Source organism: Petaurus breviceps, unplaced genomic scaffold, assembly GCF_028583685.1.
Source record: "Petaurus breviceps papuanus isolate PSGF00001 unplaced genomic scaffold, PetGlider_PUasm1.0 183, whole genome shotgun sequence".
Lineage (NCBI taxonomy): Eukaryota > Metazoa > Chordata > Mammalia > Diprotodontia > Petauridae > Petaurus > Petaurus breviceps.
This window is the reverse complement of record NW_027185791.1, coordinates 22,654,054-22,677,213: the sequence shown is the minus strand read 5'-3', so window position 1 is coordinate 22,677,213 and position 23,160 is coordinate 22,654,054. Positions and strand designations below refer to the sequence as shown.

Here is a 23,160-nt window from a genome sequence, read left to right as displayed (position 1 = left end):
AAAGAAGATGTCAGTGATAAGAATTAACAGATTAAACCAACCGTATTTGGTCGTGTAAAGGGCTGAAGTCACATAACTGCTTGTCCCGTTACTTTCCCCTTTGTATCTGCAGAATCACTTTGAAGTCAGTGCCTGACTTGCATGGGAAAGAGGAATTACATAATGGAGGTGTTTCATGGCAGATATACTGATGTAGCATCACTCACTCTCATGTCACTTAATGTAATTCCCTGCACATAGTAGCTATTTGACAAAGGCTTGTTAGACTGAATTGAATATAGAAAGGTAAAGGTACAAGGAGGTGCCAATTAAAGCCTAAGTGAGTTAAGAATGCTCCAAGCAGACAATCAATAAATTGATGGTCACCGACATTAAATGACAGTCCACAGTGTAAGCTTGAAGTTATACAAAGCCCTTCCTCATGAGGTGAGTCGTGCAGATATTACACCCATTTTACAAATGGTGAAACCAGTTTGGGAAGTGAAGTGACTTTCCCAATGGCACATGCTTAATGAGCATCAGAGCCAGTATGGGTCAGATGATACTCCAATCCATGTCTCTGGGATTCAAAGACAACACTATTTCCACTGGTCAGTTAGGCAGCACAGTGGATAAAGGGCCAGGCCCGAAGTCAGTAAAATTCACCTTCTTGATTCTAATCTGGCCTAAGACACTTACTAGATGTGTGACCTTGGGCAAATCGCTTAACTCTTTGCCTCTGTTTCCTCATCTGTAAAATTAGCTGCAGAAGGAAATGTCCAAACCACTTGAGTATCTTTGTCAAGAAAACCCCAGATGAGGTCATGAAGAGTCAGATACAACTGAACAGCAAAGTTTATTTCCACTGCTTCATGTAGCAAAACAGTTTTCTGAAACCAAAAGAATCCCTGAAATTAATTGTTGTTTAAAAATAATTTGTGACATGTTTTCTCCAAGGTCATACTTGATTAATCAAGTTTGAATAAAAATCAAATATTTTACCTCATACTGTAAATGACTACCTGTCTATATCTTGTGGAAGATCATTCAGATGATTGTTGCTGATGTCCAACCACTGTAAACTTGACATCCGGAGAACGCATATGGGCACACTGGACAACTGGTTTGCTGACACATCAACATATGTAACTTGTTTCAAATTACTTAGCTAGAAAGAAAGAATAACACTTTTTAATTACACTTCACGGAAGTAAAAATAATATCTACAAATATGTTTCTGTTTGATAGATTAGTTTTTTTTTTCTTTTTGGTCTTATTTTGTTCTGTTTTTTACCACCTGGGAACATGAAAACCAGCACTGGCATGGAGAGGGGAGGAGATCACACACAGTACTCACCCCCCGCCCCACCCTCGCCCAGCTCTCTGCACTGGCTATGTATTCCCCATGCCTGAAACCCTCTGTCTCCTCACCTCTGCCTCCTCATTTCCCTGGCTGCCTTCATGATTCATTTGAAATCCAGAAGTATGAGTGCCTTCCTGTCTCAAAAGACCTTCTACCTATTCTATCTTGTATGCATCTAGTCATTGATATGTTGTCTCCCAATTAAACTGTGGGCTCATTCAGGGTAGGAACTGTTTTTTGCCTTTTTTACATCTCTAGAACTTAGCACAATGCTCATCATTTAGTAAGCACTTAATAAATGCTTGTTGATTGCTGATTGAATAAATGGTCCTTACCCTCAAGGGGCTTATAATTTTGTAAAGATGATACTAGACCAAAAAATTGTAATACATATAATACATGTAAGAACATGAAAAGTTCGTAAGAGAGGTATAATGTACAAGAGTCTTGGGTAGAAATAGTGCATTTTCTTTGTGGGGCTGTGGATAAAGGGGAGCTCATTTTAGAACCTGGATTTGAAGAACAGGAAATAATTTCAACAAGCATAGATTGTGGGGGAGGGCATACTAAGAAAAAGGAGTGGCACAGGGTTTGGTTTTTGGTCAGGTAATGGTTACAGGTCCTATTTGCCTGGAGCTTGGGATATGGGAGTCAGTCCATAGGTTGTATGCCTGCGAAACCTGGACAGCATGCCAGTGCCATTCCAGGAAACTGAATCACTTTCTTTTCTGTTGTCTTTGGAAGATTATGAAGATCTCCTGGCAAAATAAGGTACCAGCTTTCTCAAGCTAAACTGCCAAGCATTCAAATTCTATTGCAGAGAGCGCAATTTAGAAGGGCTGGCCATTCTACTTTATGGAGAATTCCCACGAGGCAGCTGCTGACATGGTGGTCAGACAGAGTGATACAAGGACACTGTCAGGGCTCTCTGAAGAACTTTGGAATGATTGTGCAGCATGGGAGATGCTGCTTAGGGCTGCTCAGCATGACGTTCCCACATCCAAGAAGGCGCTGTGCTCCGTGAGCAGAGCCGGTCTGCAGGAGCTCAGAAACACGAGATGTGAGCATTTAGAGACATGTCCACTCCAGATGTGCACGTGGACTATTTGTGCCAAGCTGTGGTAGAGCTGGTATTGGCCTGATCAGCCACAGCCGGACAGTGTGCCTTGGCTGCAACATAGTGATGTCAAGAACTAGAGAAATAACCAACCAACCAAGCTTGTATTAAAAATGCCTGCTGTGCTCCAGTCACTTGGCAATGGGGAGACCAAGAAAGGCAAAAAACTGTCTTTGCTTTCAAGGAGGTCAGAGTCCAATGGAGAAAACATGCAAATAACTATGAACAAAGTACACATGCATACATACATACATGTACATGTATAGAGTTACAGTTCTAATTGTAGCTATACAGAGATTAAAGTATCTATGTACAGTTTTTACATGCATAGCAATAGTTAAAATCATAATTATATAGAGATTAAATATATAGTATGTACATTTATCTGCATATAAATGTGTCTATATATGTATGTGTGTGTATATATATGTATATATATATATATATATATATATATAAAATGGTTGCTCATTTTAGGTCGTGTCCAACTCTTTGTGACCTCATTTGGGTTTTCTTGGCAAAGATGCTGAAGGAATTTGCCATTTCCTTCTCCAGCTCATTTTACAGATGAGGAAACTGAGGCATACAGGGTTAAGTGACTTGCCCAGGGTCATGTGTCTGAGGCCAGATTTGAACTCAGGTCTTCCTGACTCCAGGCCCAGTGCTCTTTTCACTCTACCATTTAGCTGCCCATATATATGATAAAATGAAGATAACCAAAAAGGGGAGATGCTAGAGTTAAGAGAGATCAGGAAAGACTTCATATAGAAGGTAGGAATTTAGCTGAACTTGAAGGAAGTCAGAGAAGCCGGGAGTTGGAGATGAGGAGGAAGAATATTCTAGACAGTCAACAACCAGTGAAAATGCCTGGGAATCAGGAGATGGAATAGCAATGAAACCATTGTCACTGGAGGGAGGGACGAGGTAAAAGGTAAAGGGCTCTGGATGCCAGAGGATTTTATATTTGCTCCTGGAGGTGAGAGAGAACCCCTGGTGTTTACTGAATGAGTGAGGGGGTGACATAGTGAGATGTATGCTTCAGGAAAATTAATCTGATAGCTGAACAGAGCCTGGCATGGGGTCAGACCAGGCAAGGAGACCAACCAAAAGGCTCTGCAATAGCCTAGACACGAGATGGTGAAGGCCTGCACTATTATGGAAGCACCGTCAGAAGACAGAAGGAGGCATATGAGAGATGTGATGAAGATAAAAGTCACTAAGATTTGGCCACATACTGGAGATGCTGGTTGGGGTGAGAGTGAGGAGTCAGGGTGTAAAGATTATCTATTTTGGGCCAGATGAATTGTATGTGGATTGAATTTTAAAATGACTGCTCAGAGGTTCCTAAGCTTAATAGGAATAACTGACATTTGTATAGGATTTTTACAGCTTACAAAGCCCTTTACATGTACCATCTCATTTTTATTTGTGCAGAAACTCTGCTAGGTAAGTGCTATAGGTATTTATGATAGGTACTATTTTATGGTTTCTGTTCCTACTTTTCTGAGTGCAGAAACATTGAAATGTTAGTGAGGGAAAAAACCTTTTGACCTCACATATAGCTTTGTTTGTGAAAGACAAAGTAACTATATCATAGAAAAAATGGCTCCACATTTTGATGGAGTGTGCAAATTTGATAGTTATTTTTGAACTCAAGATTTTAATGGCTAACTGTTATTGACTTGGATGGGAAATTTATGAATAAAATCTGTGCTGTTCCTGAGGATAAATCTATACGAAATCTCTTTAAAGAGCCATTTAAACCTTCAAGCCTTCACCATTCTTTATAAATGCCTATGGCAATAGGCATTACATGAATAACTAATAGAATGGTTTGACCCAAACACATAAATATAATATTAACGCAGAGTAATACCTTTCATCTGAATACATTTTAAATGCATTAAATATATTTTAAAGCTATCTATTTTATAGGAAGCCATGATACCAAGTCAAAAAAGATATTAAACAATAACATCTCAGAGTAAATTCTAGATACTAAACGCATTGTTCATAAAATAAAAACAGAGGTAAGTGTCGAAAGGGCTTTTTCATTGGGTAGCAAAAACTCTATCAGTCAGTCATTACTTTCCAAAGGGGAAATTGAGTTCTCTGGGATGAACGGTATGATTATCATACACTCTTCTGTCTCAACAGCACTTGCTACAAACATCAATCATTTGGAAAGGAACTGTGTTTTAATTCAGTGCAAAAAAAATTCCCTATTAAAAGCCAGTTCTTATTAACGGATTCTGTTAGATTTTTTTTTCTAAATTGTTTTCAAAATAACTGATGTTTGATTATATTTCTTTATTTATCTTTTGTGCTGCATACAGGCATCCACTCCTAGCATCAGGATTTCTTGACAACTCTACAAGGCCAAGAAAGTGCAAGTGTGCATTTGAATGAGCTACATGTATACACATGGCCTTAATAAAACATTCCTAAGAACATAATGACACCAAAGACACTCCACAATTCTGTTTAATTTTAAAACTAGACTGGTTGGGGCGGCCAGGTAGTATAGTGAGTAAGAGCACCGGCTCCAGTGTCGGATGATCTGGAGATCGAATCCCGGGCTCAGACACTTAGCATCCACCCAGAAACACCTGGCCGTGTAACCTTGACCAAGTTACTTAACCCCAATTGCTTAGGGGTGGCCAGGTGGCTCAGCGAGTAAGAGCACCGGCTCCAGTGTTGGGATGACCTGGATCGAATCCCAGGCTCAGACACTCAGCACCACACCCAGAAATAACTGGCCGTATAACCTTGAGTAAGTTACTTAAACCCGATTGCTAAAAAAAAAAAAAAAAAAAACTAGACTGGTCAATGTTTACCATGAGGAAAAACTATGGTATATATAATAGTCAATCAACAAACATTTATTAAGCACTTATGTACTAAGCACTGTGGATACAAAGGCAAAAACAGTCCCTGCCTTCAAGGTACACAAATTCGAATAGCAGAAATGTTAACTCCATGAAGAATTTCTAAACTATTATGGTTTCCTGATCTCATCAATATGAGTACTGTCTCAAATAGTGAAGATCACAACACAACGAGACTCTGTCCTGAGCCCTCTTCTCTCCTCCCTCCCCTCCTATCTTTTCTTTTCCTCTTCTCTTCTTCTCCCTTCTGTCCTTTTATACTATTTCACTTGGGGTTCTCACAAGCTCCCATGGTTTCGACTACAGTGTCTATGCAGATGACCCTCAGATGCAGTTGGCTAGCCTTAACCTCCCTCCCAACCTTTAGTTTTGCTTTTCCAACTTTTTTCCATTTCAGAGTGGATGACTTATAGACATCTTAAACTCAACACGTCCCAAACTGAATTCATTCTCTTTCCCCAAGAATGTCATCACTTCCAAACTTCTCTATTACTGCCAAGGCCCCCATCATCTTCCCAGTTCCCCTAAATCACAAACTAAGTGTCATCCTCAACCCCTTGATCTCTCACCCCCCCCATATTCCATCAGGGGTCAATTTCAGTTTTTTCAATATTCTTAACATCTCTTGTATATTCTCCCTTCCCTCTGCAACCATTCTGGTGCAGGGGCCTCATCACCTCGTGCCTGAACTGTTACAACAGCCTGCTTGTTGGTCTTTCTACCTCAAATCTCTCTACTCTGCAACCCATCCTCCATTCATCCGTCAACATCATCTTCCTCATGTTCAAGCCCAACCATCTCTCTCTCTGTCTCTCTCTCTCTCTGTCTCTCTCTCTCTCTGTCTCTCTCTCTCTGTGTCTCTCTCTCTCTCTCTCTGTCTCTCTCTCTCTCTCTGTCTCTGTCTCTCTCTCTCTGTCTCTCACTCTCTCACTCACTTGCTCTCTCATACACACACATACACACACAACACACACACATACACACATATACCACACACACACACACATACACACACACACCACACATTACATACACTCAATAAACCCCAATGACTTCCGTTTGGCTTTTAAAATTCTTCATAACCCGGGCCCTTCCTTTCCAACCTTCTTGTACCTTACCCTCTTTCAGGTACACTGTAATTCCACTGGTGCTGGCCTCCTTGCTTTTCCTTTGCACATGAGATTCCATCTTCTGACTCAGAGTGCTTTTACTAGCTATGACCCATGCCTGGAATTCTCTGCCTCTGTCTTTATCTTCTGGCTTCCCTGACTTCCTTCATGTCTCAGAAATTTAAGATTATTAAAATCACAGCACTATTACCCAAAAGCGATCAAGTCCACCTTTTGCCCCCTATTTGAGGGGTGCAGCTCATTTTCCATGCACAATAACTGCCCGAGATACATATGTCAATGGATGAATTCTACAGGTAGTCCTTCCAATTACATTTCATAGCCTGACAACAGGTATTCGTCATCCACTTTTTTTTTGTTCCTTCCTGTATAGATAGTTTGGACTCTTTCACGTGATTATAGATAATATCCAGAAGACTTTTGCAGTTTTATGAGACTTGCTTAATACAATGAGTAAAATACCATCAATAAACAAATCACTTAGCATAGTGCCTGCATATAGCAAGCATTTAATAAATGCTTGTTTCCATCCTTTCCCTCTCTCCTAACTTCCTATCTTTCTTGCTTCTTTCCCTCGCTCTCCTCCCTCCCTCGCTCTTCCTTCCCTCATTTCTTTGTTCTTCCTTCCTTCCTTCTCTCCTTCTCTCCTTCCTTTGTTTCTTCCTTCTATAGTACCTTAAGTTTTACAAAGTGCTCTCCGCGGTATTTCACTTTATTTTCACCACAACCCTAGGAAGTAAATGTTATTATGATATACAACTTACAGATGAGAAAACGGAGGCTAAAAGAGTTTATTTGCCTGGTATGGTCCCAGTTACTTACTAAGTACCTTAATGTGGAGAATTTCCTCATCAATAAGTTGCCCCCCTTAGTGAGTGATTCTTTGATTGTGGCAACCCATGAAATGACAATAACAACACAATAACCAAAAAATCACAGGAAATGATCTTTGTGACTCCTCCCCTCCATCTCTGCAGTTTTAGGAGAATATGGGAAGAGATAAAGGGTGTCCAGAATCTTACAGATCTTTAACATTTATAAACATTAATTCAAGATGGATATTCTAAATGTGAGATCCTCAGCCACTGATCAACGCATAGACAGAATAGAGGAAAAATGGAAGCATGTAGATCTGAACACCCTTGCTGCAGATTAAATCAATAGACAACAGGAAATTGCAGATAAACGTAAGGACGTCTCACAGGTTCCCCCTTAGAAATGAAAATGATGACTTGGCTGAAGCTTATTTTATCCCATATCTGAAGGCAACAAAGAAGCGTCGTTTCACGAGATACCCGATTACTTCATATCCCAGTGATAATAAGAAGCAGTTTCTAAAAAAGAATACTCTGAAGACAATTAAAGCCTATATCCTGACAGATGTTATAGTCCGAAGGGGTCAAACTCAATGCCCACCTGCCACAAGCAGCCACAAAATTTCAGTGTGGCACCAACTAGATTAATATGTAACTGGAAAATATTTAACAAGATAAACAAAAATACAATATAACATAAAGTTCATATATGGTTTTCTGAAGTCAGCATGCAGCCCATAGAGATTTGTTTCTATTTGAGTTTGTTGTAGTGAATGAAGTAAAGAAAATCTATAAATGCCTTGGTAAGACCTTTAAAATTAAATTGACATATAATTTAGTACTGTGCAGTTTCAAAGCAAAATCAAGCAAAAAGGAAGATGGAATAAAATATGTTGGAAAGCAACGCTCAGAAGTGATATGAGAGAGGTTAAAAGTTTGTAGTCTAGAGAGAAGATTCCTGTGAGATATGTGAAAAAAAGTTTAAAGGTTTGTGGGCTACAGAGAAGACTGCTGACTACATAATATCAATACTTTATATGAGAAGAAAGTTGGGACACATTGCACATGATAAGCACCAAATATCATCCAAAAAAAGGAAATTGATCATACTTTTTACAAATAGAAAATAATTGGTTACCAATGTAGAATCATTTCAGAATCATCTATCTGTGTGCAGATAATTAACTGGTTAAGACAAGGATCAAATCAATAATAAATTAGAAGAAAAAAATTAAAAAGTGAGAAATGCGGCACAATTGAGACATCTCCAACCTGATCCACATAAGGAAGCTCTAGATAGTTTGAAAAAATGGAGAATTTCAAAAGAACAGACTTTGACACAGAACTCTCACTGTCTTGAGGAAGCATGAATTGCCAATATGAGGAGAACAAAAGCGCCTGTACCAACCATACCATCCACCTATACCAAAATCTTTCTATCTCCTTTCCAGAGGAAGGAAAATCACAGCCAAGAACAGTATGAGATGATAACATAAAGCTGCTTGTAGAATATCCTGAATAAGGATGATGGGAGGTTAGGAACAGTAACAGCTTTTAAAAAGAATCAAACACAATGGAGCCAAAGAGAAGCTTTAAAGAAAGAGACCTAAGTGTGTTCCTTCTGAAGACATTTAAGAATGAAACTAGATTGAGAAAAGTAGTCGGGGACGGGAAGGCATGGAGGAGGAGATCGGCTCTTCAAGGTTTCTCTAGCACTGTATCAGAATTTGACTCGGTATTGGAACAACCATGACAACGGAAGTGTTCCCAAGAGTCCATTGGTCACTGAAGCCAGGAACATGGGAGTGGGGGTGAGATACATAGAACAGCTAACAAAAAATTCTGGAGACAAGAATCGAGCTGTGACTGAGGGATAGAAACGCACACTGCCTCTGTTTTTAAGACCATGCAGATTTTGCAGAGTAAAACATTTAGCACCTCTCTCTGTGAAAGACTTGAAAGATGTAGCTATCACTAGAAAAAATCATGGCCATCTCCAGTTAACGATGCAATGACTGGGACAGGGAAACACTAAATGTAGTGAATCAGATGGGGTGAGATGACCTCTGGTACCCTTAAAAACAAATTCTTCTTCTCGTGGCTCTGAACCAGAGAGAAAATAGCTGAAACTGATCCCCCCATTTCTTTGTGGTTTTTATTGCACTTCTCTGTGAGCAGAAAGAGTCAAAAAGAAAAGCCCTGGTCTCTGAGGCAGCTGGCTAAGCCCAGTCAGCATCTACCCTCAGCAGTCATCCTTGCCCACTGTGATATCTGTGTTACTGTGTATCCTCGTGTTCTGTACAATTCATTAGCGGTCAATAACTTTAATATATTGTTATTTAGGCAATAGAAAATGAGTGGCAATGCTATCCGTAATCGTGTGGCAAATATATCCAGCATCAAATATAAAATCTTCTGCCTGGTTTTTAAAGCCCAGAAAAATCTGGCCTTTTCTAATCTTCTTACACCTTAGACCCCTCCACAGAGACTTAGCGGCTGTACTATTCTTCACAGAAGACATTCCATCTCTCAGCTCTGGTCTTTTCACTGGCTGTTCCCCTTGCCAGGAGTTCTATCTTTCTTTATCTCTTTTTCTGACTTCCCTGACTTTCTCCAAGTCTCAGCTAAGGTGCCACTTTTTCAAGGAGCCTTTCCTCATCCCCCTTAATGCCCTCCTTCTGAGATTATCTCCAATTTATCCTGTATCTACCTTGTTTGTATGTAGTTGCTTGTATATTCTGTCTGCCATTTGATTATGTCTGTGAAGGTAGCACAGTGTCTGGCACATAGTAGGAACTAAATAAATAACTGTTTATGTGACTTGACTGCATATGCAGTCACCCTATGAGGGATCTGCTGAACACTAGATTTTTCTTCTAAAATCCCAGACCTGAAGGTATTGCCTGCAAAAACAAACTAGCCTAAGATGGTAAGAGAAATAAAAAGCCAAGAGAGAGAAATATAATCTGAAGACATAAATTTCCCCTGTATTTTTATTATTTTGAGTCAAAACCCTTGGCATAGGAGGAGAAAACAAAGGTTCAACTGGGGTTCCTCCATTTCCTTACTTTATTCGTTGATGCACAGAGGGGTTACTTGCCACAGAAATCCTGTTACATTTATGCCATGTGTGGAGTACAAACTTTACATTTCAATGACAAACTCTATTCTTTAATTTTGTGAATGAATCTACTATATTTGGTCTCCTAACCTTTAGATACCTGACATGCTCTTTAAGAAAGTAGAAATGGCGGTAAGAAAAGTAAGAGTGTGTGTGCACATACGCATTCATATCTATGTGTGTATGTGTATGTACATATATGTACATACATACATAGATGTTTATGTATGAGAAATAACCATCATTATCTCTGTTTCAAGTTTGACTCTTTTGGACGTGTTTTGTTGAGAGATAGATGGTTAGATTGTTAGATAGCATTCTTAAAATTAGGGCATATAAAATATTGCCTTGTCTCTGATTTAGCTGATAGGGATGAGAGTTTGTTTTCAGGGCATACAGAGGCACGTAAAAAATTTAAAAGAAGATCACTTGTGAACATCAATCTATTTGGGTAATTTTAAAGTACCTAACACAGGGCCTTAAACAAAGTAAGTACTCAATGAATTTAATGACTTGATTGGAATTGGAACTTGAATAATTTTGAGTGCTCAAGTGATGTCTTAAGCACACTGATGACCTGACTATTCCCCATGTTTTACAGTATTCACAATCAAAGTTTTTCTTATAAGATCTTCAAAGACCCCCAAATGCAAGCTCAAATAGTTGGCAGTTTTCTTGAGATCATGTAGGTTTTGAGAGTTGGTAGATTTAGAAATATTTAGTGAAAGAAACCCTATTACAGACTACAACGCTATTAAATCCAGCTTCCAGGGTAACGATTCCCTTTAAAATAAAGAAGTCATTTCGGACATGTCACTGTAAAATCAGTCATCTCCATCTTGGGTGCCACTTCAGTGCAACATCAAAGTAGAGAAAAGTTCTGAAGGGGAATAAGAAGCTTCTAAAGTTGAAAGATGTCTTAGAACGTGTCCATCACCTGGAATATTGCAAGAGTTAGCAGTAGCTCTTTCTGGCACCATTTTACTTCTCTCTAATCTGTCCTGTACAGTATATGTGCTGAGGTGATACTTGGTTTATATCATCTAGATAACTTCTTCAATTCTTTATTCCACTTTGGTTTTAAAGCACAACCTAGACATCGTGTCCTTCAGAATTAGAATGATAGACTTCCAGAGCTAAATAGAAATTTAGAGATAATCTACTTTTACCCCAGTTAAAGGAAGAGTCAGAATTAGATCTAATCTCCTGAATTATAGCCCAGAATTCTTTCCACTACACATTGATACTATACGAACAATTTGCTATGGTTGGGAAATAAATAAATGTCTAAATAAAGTAATAACAATTCCTAACACTTAAGTGAATTTCATTGAGTTTTGCAAAGTACTTTTATGACCTCATCCTTATTTTGCAGATAAAGAAATTGAGACAGAGAGGTTAAATGATTTGTCCTGAGTTACACAGTTAATGTCTAACGTAGAATTAGAACTCATGTCTTCCAGATTATAAATCTGACTGACACTCAAGTCAGAAGGCTACCTTTCTTCTTCCTAACTAACAATAACTAATAATCCCTAACATCTATAATCACTAACTTACTAGAATAGCTTAACAATACTATCTCATTTTATCCTCACAACAACCTCAGGAGGTAGATGCTATTATCACACCCAGACAGACAAGCCCAACATCAGTAGGCACAAGGAGTGATCTGGGGTTTCTGGTTCAAAACTGAATGGACACAGCATCAAGAAACACTTTTAAGCAGGAGAGTAACTTGTCCATTGGCTATAAACAAGAGAGTAACTCATCCATTGGATGTACCACATTTAGAAGGCAACTTACTGGAGTAAATTCTTTGTAATGACCACTTTAAATGTTAGCCAAATCTTCCCAGCAATTAAGGTGGTATAGGAGGGAATGCTTTAGGGGGAATATGTTTGTTTTCTCTTCTTGCTATACCTTTTTAATAAATATCCCTTTGTAAAAAAATCATTGATATTGGTTAAATTATATTGATGTGCTAATTATTGGATCAATCACTTATGTAAGGGAGATGTTAAGGGGTCTCAAATGAGTAGAATTAGAGAAAATCCCCAAAGCCCTTAGGGTTGCGCAAGAACGCTAAGGGGGAAATATAGTTGTCCTCTGGGAACCTGACTCCAGCACAAGTGGGAGCTGAGATGAGTACTTTCAGAGTGTATAATGGGCTACATGTTCCTCTTCACCACACAGTAAGTGAACAGGAAACAATTATAGATGATCTCACGTTCACGTTCTCTCAATTACATATGGGGAATTGCATCAGGCAGCATGCTGTATGAAATGTTCATAGGAACTAGCTTTTCATTGGCCAGTCCCCTGATAGAGCAACATAAAACTCTAAACTTTAAAACCCTAAACAGTAAAATCCCTTATATTAGCTACCGGAAAAAGAATAAATTCCAGACAAGGTGAGGAAATAGCACTGGCTGAAAGAGGTCACTGCCTTAAACTGAAAAGACTTACTTTCTCAATATCCCTCTCCAGTGAGGCTATCCCCAATATACATATATATTATGTATATGCATATATACGCATACATATATGTACAATGCATGTGTGCATATGTATGTGTGTATACACATATGTGTTTACATATACAATATTCTGCTGCTTGCAGAATCCCTACCTCCCCTCAAGTTATATATGAAGAGCCCCTCTACCTTTGCCCTCTTTGTTATAATTCATGTAGTTTGAGGGATTCCTCCTATTAATCTGAATAAAGCTGTGAATGGAACTTTAAGATTACTTTAAGGGCCATTTTAAACTAAATTGCGATCGTTGGACTGGATGACCTCCAAAGTCTCTAACCTCTTTAAATCCATGATTCTTTGAATTACCAGTTCTACCTATGGAATTTTCTTTTCTCCTATTCCAGTTATTATCAATCAGAACCAGTCAGAGGAATAACTTTATATCAACTTCATTTTAACAATATTTGATGGCTCAAATATCTGGTCCCAGTAAGACCTATATTTATATTTAATTATGATAGTTTTCATTATCTAAAATACTACCCATACTGCTTCTTATCATGATGATTGAATTTAGATGATGTTCAGAATCTTCTTTCTTTCCTTTTGACAATTAAAGATTTGGTCCCTGGTTTGAAAAAGGCTTATGGATGTGTTTTTATTGCAGTTTTACTACCATCATTGAAAATAACTGACTGATAAAGTCTATTGCTTTTGGTTTTATAATCTAATTGTGCACAGAAAAGTCTTCATAGGTGCTGAGAATAACAGAATTTTAGAGCTAGGATACCTTAGAGATCACCTAATCTCTAATCTAATACAAATCTAATCTAATTCAAATTCCTGTCTTTATAGATATAAAACTTGAAATTTGGAGAATATGTAAGGCCAAAATAAAGCTAGTAGTTACAGATCTGGGACTCAGACCAAGATCTCCTAACTCTCAAGCTACTGTTCTTTATCTCTGGTCACTTCTTTAGGTCTGAAGCTTTGTTAGCCTCTAATACAACAGTAAGATTTTCTCCCAATAATTGTTTTAATTAATCTAACATCAAAGTGTCATAGATGTCAACTGGAAGGTATTTCCAAGGTTATCTACTCCCTCATTTTACAGGTAAGGAAAGTGAAGCCTAGAGAAATTAAGTGATATATCATTTATCTAGTAAATAACATATCTAGTTAATAGAAGAACCAACCAACCAACCAATCAATAATCATTTGTTAAGCACCAACTATGAGCCAAACACTATGCTAAGTGCTAGGGATACAAAAAGAGGCAAAGACAATCCCTGGATTTGAACCCGGGTCCTCTGAGGGATGAAGGGAATAGAGTTTATGATAAAGTTGGAAAATAGCGTTAGGGGACGTGATGAAAGGGAACCTTGAAGAGGCAGATTATTGTCAAAGAGGGTCTAGAGATTCCCTGATCTATAATGACCCCTACACTCCTGCAGAAACAAACTCACCACGTAATTCAGAATCTTCCTGCACCCTGTTCAGCAGATCAGGGATCTGCCACCTAAGTCCATTCAAACAAAGCTATCTCGAGTTACTGAGAGGGTAAATGGTCCCTAAAGTGGCTCAGGAATAAGCAACTACTTGGTCACATTCACACAGGCATAAATACTTACTCTTGGTACCATAGACATGGAATAGCTCAAAGTCATCCACTCATCCATTCAGAGGTCATACCAAAGACATATCTGCTACGTAGGATCATTGCAACTATAAAGCTGTACTAGCGCACCCTATATTCAAACATTATTTTTTAAAAGCATTTTTCCAAATACTTGCAAAAACAATTTTAAAGTTAATTTCTTTTTTTTTAATTTTGAGTTCCCAATTCTCTCTTCCTCCTTCCCTTCCCCCCTCACTGAGAAAGCCAACAATTTGATATAGGTTATACTTGGGCAGTCATGCAAAACATATTTCCATGTGAGTCAAGTTTTGAAAGAAAACAGACCAAAAATAGGAAAATTAAATTTTAAATAATTATACTTCAATTTGCATTCATATTCCATCATTCTTTCTCTGAGGATGAAAGCACTTTTCATCATAAGTCCTTTGGAACTGTCTTAGATCATTTTATTACTGAGAATGGCTAAATCATTCGCAGTTAATTGTCATGTAATATTGCTCTTACTGTGTACAACGTGCTCCTGGTTCTGCTCACTTAACTTTGTATCAGTTCATGTAAGTCTTTCTAGGTTTTTCTGAGAGTATGCTGCTCATCATTTCTTATAGCACAATAGTATTCTGTTGCAATTATATACCACAACATGTCCAGCCATTCCCCAGTTGATGGACATCCCCTCAATTTCCAATTCTTTGACACCACAAAAAGAACTGCTATAAATATTTTTGTACATGTGGGTCCTTTTACCTTTTGTTTTTTATCTCTTTATGGATACAGACCTCCTAGTGGTATTGCTGGGTCAGGTGGTATGGACAGTTTTCTAGCTGTTTGGGCATAGTTCTAAATTACTTTCCATGACGACTGGATCAGTTTACAACTCCACCAAAAGTGCATTAGTGTGCTAATTTCCCCACATCACCACCAACATTTACCATTTTCCTTCCCTGTTACATTAGTCAATATGAGAAGTCTAAGGTGGTACCTCAAAGTTGTTTTTATTTGCATCCCTCTAATCAATAATCAATTAGAGCAATTTTCATATGACTATAAATAGCTTTGATTTCTTCATCTGAAAACTGTTCACTCTCTTTGATCATTTATCAGTTTGGGAATGGTTTGGATTCTTATAAATTTGACTCCATTATTTATGTACTTGAGAAACAAAGCCCTTATCAGAGAAACTTGCTGTGAAATTTTTCCCAGTTTTCTGCCTTTCTTCTAACATTGGTTGAAGTGATTTTGTTTTTGCAAAACATTTTTAATTTAATGTAATTAAAATTATTCATTTTACAATCTGTAATGCTTTCTATCTTTGGTTTGGTCATAAATTATTTCCTTTCCCATAAATCTGACAGGTAAACTATTCCATGCTCCCCTAATTTGTATTCTAACATTCTTCCATGGACGCAGGGGTGGGGAAAGGGGGTGTGGAGGGGTAAAAGGAGTCACTGAGGACCTTCCACAGAATTTTTTTTAAGTATGCCACACTTGTCAAGGCATTAATAACTAACATGCATATAGAATGCCTTAAAATTTGTAGAGTACCTTACATATATTATTTTATTAGAACAGTACAACAGCACTGTGTTATAATACCTGCATTATTACCCCCCTTTTACAAATAAGGAAATCAAGACTCAGAGAAATGAAATTACTCAAATAACCAATAAATATCAGAATCATTTTAGGCAGAATAAAATTTGCTAAACATTGGCATATTTGTTGGGATGTATAATTTTCTGGAATTCTGAACTTATGTCTCATTTCTACTTCAATGCATTTTTTCCCAAGCTTCATAAGATACTTGGTCCAATGATTGCTAAATCTCTAAGGACCATTGGACCTTGTCATCTTCACAGCCACTGAACTATCCTATATCTGACCTGTCTCAATTAGAATGTGAGTCCTGGGGTAGCTAGGTGGTGCAGTGAATAGAGCACCGGCCCTGGAGTCAGGAGGGCCTGAGTTCAAATCCAGCTTCAGACACTATTGGCTGTGTGCCTTTGGGCAAGTCACTTAACCCCAATTGCCCTTCCAAGAAGCAAAAAAAAAGAATGTGAATCCTTTTGAGAACAGAAATTTTCTTGATTTCCTATCTGTAGCCATAGCACTTAGCGCCATGCTTGACATATTATAATTAAATATTGTTTCATTCCTTCATTTATTTATACTTTTTAAAAAACAATTTGCAGAAATTAGAATATGTTCTAGAAGGATGCTTCTGATATTAAATACTAATGATAAGGGTTTTATCTCAAGACAATGTCCTTTTTTTCTTAAACCATTAACCATATCAAAATATTAATGGCATAAGGACCCAAAGAAAGAATTAATTGCTCGTTTTCCTCTGACTATAATCCTGTCGTGATTACATTATGATGCCTTTTGTTTTCTTGTCTTCAGTGTTTCCAAACAGCTGGCACTGTGACTTAAAGCCATCTTGGCAAACAGCTGTTCTTACCCTTCGGGTTGGCAGTACTTTGGCAGAAGCAGCTGAAAGCATCAATGCAGTGCCAGCTTTCATGGGTTTACTTACAGGGCAGTTTCAATCTTGGTTAGAAAATGTAATCATTAAAAAGAAAGAAAGAAAATGTAATTATTGGGCAAACAAAGCTTTGAAAAAAAATAAAACAACCACCTTAAGAAAATAAAATTTAAAATCTATTGATTTCTTGAAATGTCTTTTGGAAAGATGAACTTTTGGCCAAGATCCAATTGTTTATGTACTTTCTATCATTTTCCTTTTTTTTTTTGGAAAGTGATGCATTAGCTTTTGAGTACTGTTATTACATATTGCAGAAATGAAGAATCCGAGCATTAGAGGAAAACGTGGAGGTCATGTAGCTCTATAACCATGTGAAAAAAGAATAGAATTTCTTCTTCAACCTTGGCTTAAGACAATGGGCTCAACTACATATTTTCTCAATGTGAAATCTGTTTTCACCTAATAGCTTATAATGTAAAATTTAAGGGATACAAAGCATGTCCTTCACAGCAGTCCTGTGAAGTAGGCACTAGAGTTATTTGGCAGGATGAAAATTACTTCAGTGATTCCTCTATGAGGAACCTTTCCAACACCCAGGCTCACAATCGGGGTGTCACCTTCAACTCCATCTCATTTCCTGATATTTACAAAATATTGATCAATCAGACCATTTCTACTTAAAAGTCTTTGATATGTGCCCCTTTCTTTCAAATTCCACCAGCCCCACAGTTCACACCTCTATCCATTCCTGTCTGTAGTAGTTGGGCTTCCTGCCTCCTCTCTCCCTACCCCAATGCATCCTCATCCCCTACCAAAGTCATTTTTCTAAGGCATGGGTTTGACAACCTCACCTTTTCTCCCTCATTCAATAAATTCCAGTGACTCCTATTGTCTCCAGAATTAAATGCAGGGCATCCCAAAAGTCTTAGTGCAGGATTCTAAAACAAGTTCCCATGCTTGGTATTTTAAATGGCTTATAAACAGACCCCTTCCTACTTTCCAGGCTTCTAGTACTCTACTCCACTCCATGGTCTCTAAAATCTGGCAACACTGGCCTCTTGGCATTGCTCATGGAGGACTCCCCATCTCCCTTCCTCTGAGCCTTTGCACTGGCTGTCTCCCATATCCGGTATCCTCTTCCTACCTGCTTCCTCTTCCTTGCTTCCCTGACTTCCTTCAGGACACAGCTCAAATCCCACCTTCTGCTATGTCTTCCCTAGAATTCTCTCCCTCCACTGTCCCTAGATTATTTCACAATTATACTGCATATATAATGTATACACTTTATTATTTATGTTTTGTCCTCCCTATTAGAATGTGAGCAGAGACCATGTTTTTGTCCCCAGAGCACTAACATATATAAATACTCACTGAAACAGAAATTCTATATTCTTGTCAATTGGGCATGTGTAACAGGGATCTGGCCAACGAAAGCCTAGTCCTGAGAGCATCATGAGGTACTGACATGGCATTTGCCTCCCTTGCTTCTAGAAGCTCCTGATGGCATGCAATAGAAGGGTCTGGACCTCCGCATCAGAGTACACTCAGGTATCTGTTAACTTATTTTGTATCCACTTACTGTTTGGCTGCTAATCTGGAACTGAATTCATCCAAAAGAACTCAGTAAAGGACTTATACTTTCCTACTGAACTTGAGGCACAAAGTTATCTCTCTGAATTCCAGAGGGTTGGTGAGGGTGTGCCATGTTTTCCAACAGGTTGTCTCATGAGGACATGGCTCCCCCAGGGAAATATATATCAGGGACAGAGATAATTTCCTTTTTTTTTGTCTTCTTTCCTTTGGTCGAGAGCTTTGTGAGATCTCGACAGGTTCATACAAGGGTTTTCCAGCAGACAAGTCCTATGAGGACTACAGCCCTGAAGAATGATCCTCAGGATTCCACCAGGCTGTGGTACAATGGCAGACAAGGTATCATTTCTTGTCAACAAGAAGGCAGGTCTGTCATGCAGCTATTTCACATCTGGTAGTGAATTTTGTGCATCAAATTCTTCCTAAGTTTTAGCCCACTCTCCCCAAGAACAGAAGTATAGAGGGGAAGGCGTGTTTGAATTCCTTTTCTTGCTATATCTTCCTAGTACTTAACTCCCAGGGTGTTTGTAAAGATCAAGTGAGATATTTATAAAGCGCTTAGTACCGTTCCTGGAACATAAGCTGCTACTTAGTCAACACCTGTTCCCTTCTCCTTTTGTATGTATCCCTTCATTAAAAGCTAATTTATTTTAGTGATATTTTAGTCAGGTAACAACTGACCAGCGATTTGGGGCTCTAATCACTGGATTAATGGTAGTCAGGGAGACTACACTAGAATATGAACTTCAGATGTAGCATTAGAAAGACAACTCAAGCCCTCAAAAGTAGCCCCAGAGACCTAAGGAGGAGGAGAAGAAGCAGATGTCAAAGCATCTGACTGGTCAGTTAGAGGGAGAGTTGCGACAGTGACTCTCAACATCTTGCAAAGCTACATGTATAAGGCTTTGTTTCTTAGAATTCTGCCACTGGCATTGCCATCCTTACTCATCAGAGAATAGAATATATGCACATTTAAATGTAGGTATATAAATAAATGAGGTAAGGTTAGGATCTTTGTGCATAAGATGTTTATTCCAACTGTCTTTCTGGGATCTGATTTAGCATTTCATGGGTGGAATCCTGGGGGAAGAAAGGGAGGATGTAGCACCTTTACAAGAACTTTGATTTTCACTGAAGGACAGTCTCCTGATGTTCCTCCTGAGCTTACTGGGAAGATTCATGCCTATATAATGTTGCCTGTGTTCTAGAAGTTTTAATTATCTCCTTGTTTTTATCACTAAAACCAACTCAGAATCACAGAACACAAAATTTCAAAGGAACCATAGTGGCCTTACATTCCAACTCACGCACAAAACTAATCTCTTCCTTCAAATGTTTGTGCAGACCTTCAAGGAAGTCTCTCCCTTCTTTGCCTAATAAAATTATAAATAAAGTGTCTATATAGATTCAAATAGTCCTTGTGTACCCTAGTATCATAAATAGATTCCCCAATTCCAACTTATAAGCTACTCATAAGTAAATCCCAGAATAGTGCACTTTCATGCTTTCATCTACCCACCCCTACACAATCACTCCATTCAAAGATGGGAGACCATAAGCTGGTCACTCTTAACCTTTCTTGGAATCAGTTTCCTTATTTGTAAAATCAGAGGGCTGTCAGTCAGAAAATAAGCACTTATTAATGCTGACTCCACTTTGCGTCTGTTTCCAAGCACTAACAGAAAAAGTTCTGTGTCTTATCCTCGGTATGTGGTGATCATCCCTAAAGGAGCCCAAAAGAGAAGTGTTTAATGCAGGAATCTTTTCATTGCTGTTAAATGAACTGTACTACAAGTTCTATCTTCAAAAGACTTTAAATTTAGCTGTCAGGGAAATGAATAACTGGGGGAAAGTCATCAATAAGGTCCTCACACAATGGTGTAATCACAGCACTTATATAATTGCAGCTTTTTTCCTTACTTTCTCTTTGACCAAAAGTGAAGGAAGATACAAGATAATGTCAGGGCATTGTGGGAAGAAGAGTGTAGCTGATTAAAATCCAAATAAGGCCATCCTTCTTGTTAATTCTAATAAGTTAAGTAGGACAAATGCACCATTTGTAAGTGTGATGGAAAGAAGCTACTGACTGATGAAGAAAGGGACTTTAAAGAGTTTTTCACATCAAACTAGGTCAGAGGCTCCAAAGCACAAGCCAGACTCAGCAGGATCGAACTACAAGTTAGGGGTATAGCTTGAAGTTCATATCCTTCTCCCCAAACCATCCTCCTTTACAAATGAGACTGAAATAAGCTGAAGGATGAAGGAGCAAAAAGGAAGAGGACATAAAAAGGAGGAGAAGGGAGTAATCTAAGCTTTGGCTGCTAAAGAAGTAGTATGCCAGACAAGCAAAGGGGATAGAGAAAAGCAGCTGAGAAGAGGACTCTGGGAGTAACGTCAGATATGGGAGGTAGCATTCTCCCTGCCTGGGCTCGGCAGCTCTGCTCCACTAATGATGAACAAGCTTCAGGAAGCAATTAGGGTCCTATATTAGCAAGAGTATATCGGTAAATATTTAACAATCAGCTTCCTAAAATGAAGGATTTCTTTTAAATTTAATATTTTTTATTAACATTTTCTCTGTCACTTTCTTAAGTCTGGACAATCAGCAAAACAAAAAAACAAGCCCTGATTTGTAGAGTTTTCTGATTTCCATTAACAATCAGCTATTGAGAGTCCTTTGGAGCTGTCCCCAAACACATCTCCATTTGCAGCTTAGTAGACAATCTAGTGTAATAGTAATGGAGGCAGTTTGAGCTGCCCAGGACTTTTGAGAGCTGCCAGATGGAGCTGCCAAGGACTGGGGAGACAAAGTTTAGCAAGGCCACAAGATACATTGCCAGTGTCTTCATTAATTCATTCTCTGTCTGCAGAACAGTCCTAGGACCCCTGAAAACATTAACAAAACCCTCTTCCAGTATTTCTGTAAACACACAACAAGAAAATCCTTCTTCAAGGCTTCTGAAGCAACAGCAAGGTTCCAAGACCTCTGCAACAACATCACTGTCCTTCACCAGTGGATGCAATTCACTCTCTGTCTGCAGTACAGTCTCAGGACCCCTGAACCAACAGCCAGGTTCCAGAACCTCTGCAACAACAGCATTGGCCTTCACCAACAGATGAATCTGGCAAAACAACATCAAAACAGACAGACAAAGTACTGGCATCACAGCCATGTCTCCTTAGTCCTTGGCAGCTCCGGGTGGCAGCTCTCAAAAGTCCTGGGCAGCTTGAACTGGCCCTCAGCAATCCTCTCTGTCTCTCTGCCTCCAAGATGCTGCTTCCAAAAAATTCTGCCTCTCTTCCTCTGCTTGTGCCTCTCCAAATCCAGGGCACCAGCTCCTCCCAGTTCAGCCCTCGCTTTTCATGTCAACAAGTCCATCCCACAAGTGGGATTCACAAGCTCTGGGTTTTAACACTCAACCCAAAAACCAAGCCAATATAGGGGGATCTTTAAATTCCATTACTATTACATTTAGTCACAACAGGAAATGATAGAGTGAAGAATCAGAAGTTAAAGGGTAATGATAAAATGGTGAACAGAGAAAAGTGGTCCTGGGTTCCAAGTTGCCTCAAATAACTGTACATTGCTTCAGTTATGAACAGCTAATGGAAAGTATGGTCTAAGCTCCTGACCCAAATGAGAGTACATCTAAACCAATCTACTCATAAAGAAGAGTCCTATCCACAATATGCCTTCAAATAGGCTTTCATGAAAGGGAGAGGTAGAATGGGGTAACTTATGTCACATAAAGTGGCAAGAAAAAGCTTTTACAATGGAAAGGAAGAGGAGGGAGGAGAGAGGGAATGAGAGAACCTTACTCTCATCAGATTTGATTTAAAGAGGGAATAACATACATACTCAATTAAAATTCTTAAAACGAAAACATTTTTTAGCCTGAATCTTACCTTCCACTGTGTCAGATGGTGGGATGAGGACATTGTACTGTGTTGATGTTCATCCTTCACTTGGAGGAGGGCCAGTGACATCATAGGATGATGGATTTAAGTGAGGCACAGCTGCACAAAGTCCTCAGCTTCCATCTCTCTTCCAGCATCATCAAAGTCCAGCATCAAGACAAAAGTCAGGACTTCTGGTGATGGCTCAGGATGCAGGGGATGCCCTTGATGTCTTCAATGTCTGATCAAGTCCTAAGTGCCCCACAGTGCCTGTTTCAGCCGCCTTCATGGCCACTGGAACAAATTGTTCTCATCTGCCCAGTCTGCCTGAGGGAGTTTTCATTTGCTTGTAGTAGACATCCCCCAACTCGCCATAGGTTTGAGGACTATCAGTTACTCTCAAACTGGTTTAGCTTGTCTGCTGAGACACCTTATCAGGGTATGGCCGCTGCACACGCTGCAGCTTCTTGGAGCCACAGGTGAGAATTGGGTGAAGGTGGACACCAAAGGTGGATGAGAAGCCTTGTAAAGGGCTCCGCAGTCCTCACACCAGAGCTGCTGATCCTCCCTGAACGCCCCACACACTCCAAAGGAGATGTTACTGGGACTTCAGTAGCTGTTGTCAGAAGATGCAGAGACTGACAAGGTCTCAGCATCATTTC

At 39.0% G+C, this 23,160-nt stretch overlaps 1 protein-coding gene across 2 annotated transcripts in view; it reads right to left on the bottom strand.

The window, feature by feature from the left end:
* LRRC2 (leucine rich repeat containing 2) overlaps positions 1-23,160 on the bottom strand; it is a 181,349-nt gene that overhangs the window by 20,578 nt on the left and 137,611 nt on the right. For both annotated transcript variants that reach the window (XM_069087764.1, XM_069087765.1), the window contains exon 6: positions 1,002-1,147. In XM_069087764.1, coding sequence (XP_068943865.1) covers positions 1,002-1,147 — 146 coding nt within the window. The remainder of the gene's footprint in view (positions 1-1,001; positions 1,148-23,160) is intronic.